Genomic DNA, 12,425 nt, shown 5'->3' with positions numbered 1-12,425 from the left:
CCTCTCAGAGATCTCACTCCCTTCCTCAGGCTCTGAATCCTCATCTACTGGGTCATTCTGGCCCCGACTGTCCCACAACACATGAGACTTCCTTCCTTCTGAACTCGGAGCTGTGCTGCAGAATTCCATTTACATTTCTGTCCATGTCAGTCTGTCCCTCTCTGCTCCAAAGTCCAGTAAACCCGAGCTCTCCTTAAACTCACAGTGGATGGGATCTTGCCTGACAGACACCATGAGGCCGTTTCCCGGCCAGTTTCCCTCCACCATCTCCTGCTGGGACATTCTGAGGGCCCAATTTGGAATTGATTCATTTTGTTTCATTTACTCACCAATCCCACGAGAACTCCTCTCTTCCTCACCGGCTCAGGTTTGGGAATAAAAACCCTCGCAGGTTCCTGATCCTGATCCCTGTGCAGGGACCCTGTTGTAAAGTATAGGTGTGTGGACCTTGGGTGTAAACATTGGGATATTCCACACTCTAATGTTGTCACTATGGGGGCTGTATGGGTCCTAGTTATGCTGCCTTTGTGTAGGATACGTGGACCATTCTTTGTTCCAATTCTATTCAGCTCCCCTCCTTCACATATTTTCCTGATACTTTGATGACTATGCTGGTGTCATTTCCTTCGTTTGCCTTGAACTGGAAAACTACATCAACTTTGCTTCGAATTTCCACCCCTCCCTCGTCTTCACATGTTCCATCTCTGACACTTCCCTTCCCTTCCCTGACTTCTCGACATCCATTTCAGCAGATCGGCTTTCAACCAATATCTACAATAATCCCAACAACTCCCACAGCTACCTTGATTATACTTCCTCCCACCCGGCTTCCTGGAAAGACTCTATTCCATTCTTCCAGTTTCTCCACCTCCGTTCCATCTGTTCTGACGATGCTACCTTCCACACCAGTGCTTCTGAAATGTTTTCATTATTCCTCACCTGAGAATACACCTCCACTGTGGTTAACAGGGCCCTCGACTGTGTCCATCCCATTTCCTACATTGCTGCCTTCGCCCCTTCCCTCCATGCCTGAACCAGGATAAGGTTCCCCTTGTCCTCACCTTCCACCCCAGCGGACTCCACATTCAACACATCATCCTCCAACTTTCTGCCCCATCCAGCTAAGTCCAACACCAAACATATATTCTGCTCTGCTCCCTTCCCCCCACACATTGTGACACCCTGATCCACTCCTCAATCATCCCCAACATCAGCTCCTCTTCCCCAGGCACCTTCCCGCGCAAGTACAGGAGATGTAACACATGCCCTTTTAATTCCTCCCTTCCCATTGTCCAAGGCCCCAAACACTCCTTCCAGGTGAAACAGTGATTTACTTGGACATCTTTCAATTTATTATCAGTATTCACTGCTCTTGATGGAATCTCCTGGACATTGGGAGAGGAGCAAACACAGAGGCTATGAATCCTGAGGCAAGTAACTCACCCCCTGACTCCCCAAAGCCTGTCCACCATCTACAAGGCACAAGTCAGGAGTGTGATGGAATACTCTCCACTTGCCTGGATAGGTGCAGCTCCAACAACACTCAAGAAACTCGACACCATCCAGGACAAAGCAGCCCGCTTGATTGGCACCCCATCTACAAACATTCACTCTCTCCACCACCGATGCACAGTGGCAGTAGTGTGTACCATCTACAAAATGCACTGCAGCAATGCACCAAAGCTCCTTAGACAGCACCTTCCAAACCTGCGACCTCTATCAACTAGAAGGACAAGGGCAGCAAATGCATGGGAACACCACCACCTGCAAGTTCCCCTCCAAGTCACACACCATCCTGACTTGGAACGATATCGCCGTTCCTTCAGTGTCGCTGGGTCAAAACCATGGAACTCCCTTCCTAAAAGCACTGTGGGTATACCAACCCCAAATGGACTGCAGCGGTTCAAGAAGGAAGCTCACCACCAACTTCTCAATGGCAATTATGGATGGGCAATAAATGCTGGCCTGGCCAGTGACACCCACATCCCATGAATGAATTTTTTAAAAATCCTACACTCTTCCACTGCAGCTCAATGAGCAACAGCACCGTATTTTTCAATTAGGTAATTTTTGACTTTCAACTTAACTCTGATCTTAAAAACTTCAAATTATAACCGTTGCTTTCACTTTCTGGGACGGCCTGTGCTGCTAATGGAGGATGGCTACACCAGAGTCACTGGGAGTGGAGGGGGTGTGGGCTGGTGCTTGGGGTGAGGATCCCCTACTGATAAACAGCTGGCAGACTGGTCCACAGCCCTGGGGTCTACCCACCATTCTCCATCACTTTTCCAGGCCACTGGAGACTTCCCCACTTTGCCAGATTTTCCATGCACTCCTCTCCCTCTGTTATTCTGCTGTAACCATTTACACCTCCTCTGGACCCATCCTCTGTTTCTTTAATTGTCCCATTCACCTTGCACCATCATCCCTTTTATCATTGAATCACTCCTGCCCTCCACCCGATCACAGACCTTCCCTTTTGTTCTTTCCTCCCCCTATACCCCACTTTTCACTGCCTACATGATTGCTTTAAAACTGTTAATCTCTAATCTCTTCCAGTTCTGATGAAAGCCTATCAGCCTGAAACATTAACTCTGTTTCTCTCTCCACAGATGCTGCCTGACCTGCTGAGTGTTTTCAACATTCTCCTATTTTTTTCAGATTTACAGCAGTTTCAGTATTTTGTTTTTACTCCAATGTTTATTCCTGGATATTAACAGGGGTGAGTGACATAGGTGGGGAGCAGAGTTTCAGAGTTTTAACTCCACAGACTGCCTCTTTTATCCTTGACAGGTTCCCCGCCCTGAAGTCAGCCTGATTGACAGGCTTGGCTTCCAGTCGAGCAGGGTGGACTCTGGAGCAGACCTCAGGACCAGGGCGGTCCAAATGCTGACCCCGGTGTTTTGGGGGAGATGCCTGATATCGGGGGGTGTCCAATCACCCTCCCCAGAGGGGGAGAGCATGGTGACATCTCCGATCATTGGTCTCTGGGTCCTGAACTCCACGGAGGGGGTCTCCTATCCCACAGCGTGGTCCGAGTCTGGGGAGGAGGAGCGGGAGGGGAGGGGGAGTTTAGTGCCTGATCCCCAACCATGAGGAGGGGTCTCTTTTCCTGGTAGATGGGGAAGGTTATTTCTTCATTGTTCATGGGATGTGGGCGTCGCTGGCTGAGCCAGCATTTATTGTCCATCCCTAATTGCCCTTGAGAAGCTGGTGGTGAGCTGCCTTCTTGAACTGTTACTGTTCATGTAGGGTAGGTACACCCACCGTGCTGTTAGGAAGGGATTTCCAGAATTTTGACCCAGCAACAGTGAAGGAACAGCGATATAGTATCAAGTCAGGATTATGTGTGACTTGGAGGGGAACTTTCATGTAGTGGTGTTCCCCTGCTTTTGCTGCCTTTGTCCTTCTAAGTGGTAGAGACCGTGGGTTTGGAAGGTGTTGTCAAAGGAGAATTGATGAATTGCTGCATTGCATTTTGTAGATGGTATAAACTGCTGCCACTGTGCATCGATGGTGGAGGGACTGAATGTTTGTGGATGGGGTGCCAAATAAGTGAGCTGCTTTTTCTTGGATGGCGTTGAGCTTCTTGAGTGTTGTTGGAGCTGCACCCATCCAGGCATGTGGAGAGCATTCCATCACACTCCTGACTTGTGTCTTGTAGATGGTGGACAGGCTTTGGGGAGTCAGGAGGTGAGCTACTCACTGGAGAATTCTCTGCCTCTGTCCTGTTCTTGTAGTCACAGCATTTATGTGACTGGTACAGCTCAGTTTTTGGTCAATGGTAACCTCCAGGATGTTGATAGTAGGGATTCAGTGATGGTAATGCCATTGAACATCAAGGGGAGATGGTTAGATTTTCTCTTGTTTGAGATTGCAATTGCCTGGCAGTTGTGCAGAGTGAATGTTACTTGCCACTTATCAGCCCAAGCCTGGAGATTGTCCAGATCTTGCAGCCTGTGGACACGGGATGCTTCAGTGTCTGAGAAGTCACGAATGGTGCTTAACATTGTGCAATCATCAGCAAACATCCCCATTTCTGACCTTACAATGAAGGAAAGGTCAATGATGAAACAGCTGAAGATGGTTGGGCAGAGGACACTACCCTGAGGAACTCCTGCAGCAATGTCCTGGGACTGAGGTGATTGACCTCCAACAGCCACAGCCATCTCCCTTTGCACTAGGTATAACTCCAACCTGTGGTGAGTTTTTCCCGAATCCCCATTGACTCCAATTTTGCTCAGGATCCTTGATGCCACACGCGGTCAAATGCTGCCTTGATGTCAAGGGCAGTCGCTCTCACCTTACCTCTTGAGTTTAGCTCGTTTATCCATATTTGGACCAAGGCTGTAATGTGGTCAGGAGATGAGTGACCCTGGCAGAACCCAAAATGAGCAGGTTATTGCTGAGCATGTGCTGCTTGATAGAACTGTTTACGACCCCTTCCATCACTTTGTTAATGATTGAGAGTAGACTGATGGGGTTGTAATTGGCCGGGTTGGATTTGTCCTGCTTTTTATGTACAGGACATACTTGGGCAATTTTCCAAATTACCAGGTAGATGCCAGTGTTGTAGCTGTACTGGAACAGCTTGGCTAGGGGCTAATTCTGGAGCAGGGGTCTTCAGTACTATTGGCGGTATATTGTCAAGGCCCACAGCCTATGTAGTATCCAGTGCCTTCAGTCATTTCTTAATATCATATGGAGTGAATCAGATTGGCTAAAGTCTGACATCTGTGATGCTGGGGACCTCAGGAGGAGGCTGAGATAAATCATCCACTTGGCATTTATGGCTGAATATAGAAGCAAATGCTTTAACCTTGTCTTTTGCACTGATGTGCTGGGCTCCCCCATCATTGAGGCTGGGGATATTTGTGGAGCCTCCTCTTTCTGTTAGTTGTTTAATTGTCCACCACCATTCACGACTGGATGTGGTAGGACTGTAAAGCTTTGATCTGATCCGTTGGTTGTGGGATCGCTTAGCTCTGTCTATTACATGCTGCTTCCGCTGATTGTCACGCAAGTAGGTATGCCTGGTGCTGCTCCTGGCATGCCCTCCTGCACTCTTCATTGAACCAGGGTTGGTTCCCCGGCTTGATGGTAATGGTAGAATGGGGATATTCTTGGCCATGAGGGTACAGATTGTGGATGAGTACAATTCTGCTGCTGCTAATGGCCCATAGCGGCTCATGGATTCCCAGTTTTGCATTGCTAGATCTGTTTGAAATCTATCCCATTTAGCATGGTGAACATGCCACATAACACGATGGAGGGTATCCTCAATGTGAAGGCGGGACTTCGTCTCCACAAGGACTGTGTGATGGTCAGTCCTACCAATGCTGTCATAGACAAATGCATCCTTAGCAGGCAGATTGCTGAGGACGGGGTAAAGTATGTTTTTCCCTCTTGTTGGTTCCCTCACCATCTCCCGCATACCCAGTCTAGCAGATATGTCCTTTAGGACTCGGCCAGCTCGGCCAGCTCGGCCAATAGTGGTGCTACCAAACAGCTCTTGTTGATGGATATTGAAGTCCCCCACCCAGAGTACATTCTGTGCTCTTGTCACTCTCAGTGCTTCTTCCAAATGGTGTTCAACATGGAGGAGTACTGATTCATCAATGAGAGGGGGCGGTCGGTGTTAATCTGCAGGAGGTTTCCTTGCCCATGTTTGACCTGATGCCATGAGACTTCATGGGGTCTGGAGTCGATGCTGACGACTCCCAGGGAAATTCCCTCCCGACTTTATACCACTGTGCCGCCACCTCTGCTGGTCTGTCCTGCCAGTGGGACAGGACATACCGATGGATGGTGATGGTGGTGTCTGGGACATTGTTTGCAAGATATGATACTGTGAGAATGACTATGTCAGGCTGTTGCTTGACTAGTCTGTGGGACAGCTCTCCCAACTTTGGCATAAACCCCCGGATGTTAGTAAGGAGGACTTTGCAGAGTCGACAGGGCTGGGTTTGTTGTTGCTGTTTCCAGTGCCTCGGTTGATGCCGGGTGATCCGTCTTGTTTCATTCCTTTTCTTCGACTTTGTTGTAGTTTTATATAACTGTGTGACCAGTTAGACCTTGTTAGAGGGCATTTAAAAATCAGCAACATTGCTCTGAATCTAAAATGTCAGTCCTCCATTCCAGCGAGGGGTCTCCTGTCCTGTAACATGATCACAGTCCGAAGAGGGGGAGGGGAATGGAGGGGGAGGAGGACTGTTTGATCCCCTAATCCTGAAGAAGGGTCTCCTGTCCTGCAGACTGTTCCTAGTCTGTTTAGGGGGAACGGGCAGGGGGAGTGCCTGATCCAAGACACGATGGGGGGGGAACTGATTTTTCAAGGATTCCAAACCCGGGACTGTGGTCTGATCCCGGGAGAAGGGGTCCGAGCCCATAGGTTGGTCCCATCCAGAAAGGAGAATCCATTCCGGGGGGTGGGGGGGGTATGAACATAGGGTTCAGAGGGTCCAATCCTGTAGACAGTCAGTCCGACCCCAGGGAATGGTGGGGTCTGATCCCGGGATGGTGAGGTCTGATCCCGGGGGGATGGGTCCAATCCTGGGGGTGTTCCAGTCCTGGGTGTCATAGCATCATAGAGAGATACAGCACTGAAACAGGCCCTTCGGCCCACCAAGTCTGTGCCGACCATCAGCCACCCATTTATACTAATCCTACATTAATCCCATATTTCCTACCACATCCCCAACTTCCCTCAATTCTCCGACCACCTACCTACACCAGGGACAATTTACCATGGCTAATTTACCGATCAACATGTAAGTCTTTGGATGTGGGAGGAAACCGGAGCACCCGGCGGAAACCCACGTGGTCACAGGGAGAACTTGCAAACTCCACACAGGCAGGACCCAGAAGCAAACCCGGGTCGCTGGAGCTGTGAGGCTGCGGTGCTAACCATTGCACCACTGTGCCGTGTGGAAGATGGGGTGTAGTTTCCAGGGTGGGGGGATGATCCCGAGGGAGCGGTCCAATCCCGGAGGGGGTGGACTGTTCCAATCGCCAATCCCAGGTGTCTATGTATGTGATGTGGGGTATAACGGGGAAACCCGGCCAGACAAAGTTAAACCTGTAAAATAGATTAAATCAGAGACTTCCAGCCTCATTCAAATATTTAAATTACCAACCCACCTCCTGGTCATCTGTCCGATTCCGTTAAAGCCAGATGGGGATGATTTAAACTACTTGGCAGGAGGATGGGAACCTGAGAGCAGTTTCACATAGGACAATTTCAAGGCAGGGAACAGGAGGCAGAAAATTAGTGAGTGACTCTGAAAGACAGAAGAAGCAAAGGTTAAACAGTGTGCAGTGCGGGAATTTGGCAGTGTTAAAGGGTATTTATTTAAATGCAAGGAGCATAGTAAATAAAGCCAATGAGCTGAGGGCACAGATAGACACATGGCAACATGATATTGTTGTTATAACAGAAACTTAACTTAAAGAAGGACAAGAATGACAGCTCAACACCCCCAGATAGAGTTATCAGGCGGGATTGAGAGGGAGATAAAAAAGGAGGGGGCGTAGCATTATTAGTTATGGAATCAATAACAGCTTTGAGGAGGGATGATGTGCTAAATGAATCATCAAATGAGGCCACATGGGTGGAGCTCAGAACTAAAAAATGGGCAGCCACACTACGAGGAGTGTACTATAGACCCCCAAATAGTGGGAGCAAGATAGAAGAACAAATATGTAGGCAAATTTCTGAGTGCAAAAACAATAGGGCAATAATACTTGTGGATTACAACTACCCTAATATCAATTGGGATGCAAACAGTTTGAAGGGCACAGAAGAGACAAAATTCTTGAAATTCGTGCAAGAGAACTTTTTTAACCAACAAGTAACAAGCCCAACGAGAGGAGGCGTAATTCTAGATTTTTTCTTCAGTATTGAAGCTGGGCAAGTGGATGAAGTAACAGTGGGTGACCATTTTGGAGATAATGACCATAATACAGTTAGTTTTAGCATAATCATGGAAAAGGACAAAGATTGAACAGAAGTAAAGGTTCTGAACTGGGGAAGGCAAATTTTACGAAACTGAGAGGTGACCTGGTGAAAGTGGACTGGATACAGCCACTTGAAGGAATATCAGTGGCAAACCAATGGGAGGCATTCAAAAGTGAGATACTACAGGCACGGTGTAGGCATGTCCCCACAAAGATAAAGGGTCATACTGCCAAATCTAGAGCCCCCGATTATCTAGAAGCTTACAGGGTAAGTTAAAGCAGAAAAAGAAAGCTTATGACAATCAAAAAATCTTCATACGTTAGAAAGCCTAGTGGAGTATAGAAAGTGCAGGGGTGAAGTAAAAAAGGAAATTAGAAAAGCAAAGAGAGGACATGAAAAATTATTGGCAGGTAAAATCAAGGGAAACCCAAAGATGCTTTATCATCACATTAAGAGCAAGAGGATAACTAGGAAAGGTTAGGGCCCATCAGAGATGTACAAGGGAACTTAAGCGTGGATGCAGAAGATGTGGGCAGGGTTCTTAATGAGTTTTTTGTCTCTGTCTTCACAAAGGAGAGGATTGATGCAGATATTGTAGTGAAGAGGAGGAGTGTGAAATATTAGATACGATAAGCAAAATGAGAGAGGAAGTACTAGAGGGTCTGACATCCTTGAAAGGGGTTAAATCACCAGGGTCAGATGGATTTCATCCCAGGCTGTTAAAGGAAGCCAGAGAGGAAATAATGGATACGCTGAGGATCATCTTCAAATCCTCACTAGATACAGGCCAGGTACCAGACGATTGGAGGTCTGCGAACGTTGCACCATTGTTTAAAAATGGTGTGAGGGATAAGCCAAATAATTCTAGGCCGGTCAGACTGACCTAGGTGGTGGGTAAATTGTTAGAATCAATTCAGACGGAAATAATAAACTACCACATAGAAAAGTATGGATTAATCAGGGATAGTCAGCGTGGAATTGTTGGGGGAAGGTCCTGTCTTACTAACTTATTGAGTTTTTTGAGGAAGTAACAAGGAGTATTGATGTGGATAGTGCAGTGAATGTGGTCTGCATGGATTTTAGTAAAGCATTTGACAAGATCCCGCATGGCAGACTGGTCAGTAAAATGAAAGCCCACGGAACACAGTGGAATGTGACAAGTTGGATCCAGAATTGGCTCAGGAACTTTAAACAAAGAGTAGCAGTTGACAGATGTTTTTGCGAATGGAAAGCTGTTTCCAATGGTGTTCCACAGGGCTCAGTGCTGGGTCCCTTGATGTTTGTGTTACATATTAATGATTTGGACTAAAATGTGGGAGGCATGATTCAGAAATTTGCTGATGACACAAAAATTGGCCGTGTAGTTGATAGTGAAGAGGATAGCCGTGGACTCTAGAATGATATCAATGGTTTGGTTGAGTGGGCAAAAAAGTGGCAAATGGAATTCAATCCAGAGAAGTGTGATGTAATGCATTTGGGGAGGGCAAATCAAGCGAGAGAAATACACAATAAATGGGAGGATATTGAGAGGGGTAGAAAAAGTGAGAGACCTTGGAGTGAATGTCCAAAGGTCTCTGAAGGTGACAGGACAGGTAGATAGAGTGGTGAAGAAGGCATATGGAATGCTTTCCTTTATTGGTCGCCATATAGAAAACAGAAGCAGGGATGTAATGCTGGAACTGTATAAAACGCTGGTTAAGCCACAGCTGGAATATTGCATACAGTTCTGGTCTCCACATTACAGGAAGGACATAATTGCTCTGGAGAGAGTACAGAGGAGATTTACAAGAATGTTACCAGAGCTTGAAAGTTGCAGCTATGAGGAAAGATTGGACCGGCTCGGATTGTTTTCCTTAGAACAGAGGAGGCTGAGGGGTGACTTAATTGAGGTGCATAAAATTATGAGGGGCCCAGACAGAGTTGACAGGAAGTGCCTGTTTCCCCTCATGGAGAGGTCAATTACCAGGAGCCACAGATTTAAGGTGATTGGTAGAAGGATTCGAGGGGACATGAGGAAAAACAATTTCAGCCAGAGGATGGTGGGTGTCTGGAATTCACTGCCAGGAATGGTGGAGGCAGAACCCCTCAATTCTTTTAAAAAGTACATGAACATGCACCTGAAGTGCCGTAACCGGCAAGCCTATGGACCAGGTGCTGCATTAGATTAGGGAATAGTTTGTTCGACTGGCACGGACACGACGGGCTGAATGGCCTCCTTCTGTGTCACACTTTTTCTCTGGTTCTCTGGTTTAAGTGGGCAGGTTGGAGTTTCGTTGGGGTCGGGGTTGAGATTTTTACATTTTAACCTCTGACTCGCCCCCAATTCCCCCTGTTTTTGGTGCTAAAATCCTGCCCTTACTGTCTGGGTCAGACACGGAGAATGTTTGATCAGTAATTTCCAGTCTCTTTTCCCTTCTCTCTCTTACAGTTAATTTACTGGCGATTGTGATCCTGTCCCAGGGAAAGTGCGGCCTCTCCACCTGCACCACTCGCTACCTGGTGGCCATGGCAACGGCGGATCTACTGGTTATTATTACTGAGGTCATACTGTGGCAGATCAGTTATTATTATTTCCAGGGATCTTTCCTGTACATCACCCCTGTGTGTAGTGTTATCGGTGTCCTTAGTTTTGCAGCCATAGACTGTTCTGTCTGGTTCACCGTCACTTTCACCTTTGATCGATTTGTGGCCATTTGTTGCCAGAAGCTGAAAACAAAATATTGCACCGAGAAAACTGCGGCTGTGGTTCTAGCAACAACCTGCATTCTGCTCTGTTTAAAAAATGTCCCCTACTACTTTACATATGAACCTGGAATGATAATCGACAACGTACCGTGGGGCTGTTACATGAAGCCAAGCTATTATACTGAGCCCGGATGGGTTGGATTTGACAAGTTTGTTAGATTTTTAATCCCGTTGCTCCCATTTGCTTTAATTCTGTTGCTCAATGTTCTGACTGTCAGACACATTTTAGTGGCCAGTCGAGTCCGTAAGGGACTGAAAGGTCAGAGCAAGGGAGAGAATCACAGTGACCCAGAGATGGAGAGCAGAAGAAAGTCTGTGATTTTACTCTTCACCATATCCGGCAACTTCATACTTCTGTGGTTGGTGTTTGTTATCGAATTCTTTTATTATAACATTACAGGAATAGAACACAGGGATTACACCGATTCTGAATATCTATTTCAAAAAGTCGGATGGATGCTGCTGAATTTAAGTTGCTGCACAAACACATTTATTTATGGGGCAACTCAGTCCAAGTTCAGAGAGCAGGTCAAGAACGTGGTGAAATATCCAGTTACATCAATTATTCATTTAATGAATAAACAAAACAACTGAGAGCAGCCCAGAGGCAGGTCCCAGTGTTTCCAGTCCATGAATGGAATATTTATCCTCAATGGGAAAGAAGTGACCGACAGTTGGATGACCTGAAATACACTGGCCAGAGGTGACGGTCACACACACCAAAGAGCAGCGGAGTGGCAGGCAAGAAGTGACCTTTGGAGGAGCGGATAGAAGGGGGCAGGAGGAGATTCAGAGTGCCCCCTGCAGGACAGGAGGTGAAATGGCAGTCACAGTCTCTCTTCCGCCTCCACTGGTTCCATTCTCAGCTCCTCACATCTGCTCAGAAAATAAAACCTGTTTTTATAAAAGCAAAATGCTGCAGATGCTGGAAATCGTCTCATGACAGCTAATTATTATTACTTGGTTTATTTTTGGAAATGCTTTATTGAGTCCGTCTCCATTCCATTCCTCCAATGCTGTCTCTCTCTCTCTCTCTCTCCCCCACCCTAAGTCTGTCGGTGGTGTTGGTGGGGATCGTTCGGGGATTCAGAAGATGCCAGAATTAGTGGATCACAGAGATCTCGAAGGATTATCGGGGCTGCAGGAGGTTACAGAGATCGGGAGGAGTGTACAGCTGGGGGAGGTTACAGTGATAGGGAAGGGTGTAGGGCCTGGAGGAGGGTCTATGAAAGACCCAGAATAAATATTTTTTGCCACTGACAAGGCCAGCATTAATTGCCCATCTTCAATTGCCGCCTGAAAAGATGGGCCTTCTCTCTTGAGCAGCTGCTGTCCGTTCTGGCAGTGGAGTTCCCACAGTTGCTGCTATTGAGGGAGTTCCAGGATCTGGCCCTGTTGTGCAGCCTTCCATGGGAGAATAGCCTGTCAGCACTTCCTGTCTGTTTTCACAGGTGATGACTGGGCTACTTGAATAAGTAAATCTGAAGAAGAAATTGCCAGAAAAGAAAACTAATCATTTTTTTCATATCTATTTTAAACTAATAAAAGAAAATCTGCTTGCTGCAGCTGGATGGCCACAAACTCCTCCTAGTGCTGCTGGAGGAGACAGATACTTTTGGTTCACTCTTGTCTCTTCCCGGATCCTCCTCACCAACAATGGCAGCCACAGCTGGTCTCATTGTTCCTCAACGGACGCCATCATTATGAGGAGAAAAGACAAAGA

At 47.1% G+C, this 12,425-nt stretch overlaps 1 protein-coding gene across 1 annotated transcript; it reads left to right on the top strand.

Annotated features, from left to right (window-relative positions):
• The first annotated feature begins 4,996 nt into the window (after positions 1-4,996).
• On the top strand, positions 4,997-11,296 carry LOC137346013 (probable G-protein coupled receptor 139). Its single transcript, XM_068009314.1, has 2 exons — positions 4,997-5,036; positions 10,386-11,296. The coding sequence occupies exons 1-2, from the start codon at positions 4,997-4,999 to the stop codon at positions 11,294-11,296; spliced, it is 951 nt and encodes a 316-aa protein (XP_067865415.1).
• Positions 11,297-12,425: the final 1,129 nt, after the last annotated feature.

This window comes from Heterodontus francisci, chromosome 29 (assembly GCF_036365525.1).
Source record: "Heterodontus francisci isolate sHetFra1 chromosome 29, sHetFra1.hap1, whole genome shotgun sequence".
Taxonomy (NCBI): domain Eukaryota; kingdom Metazoa; phylum Chordata; class Chondrichthyes; order Heterodontiformes; family Heterodontidae; genus Heterodontus; species Heterodontus francisci.
Note: the sequence above shows the minus strand (reverse complement) of the source record. Positions and strands in the feature narration are given on the sequence as shown.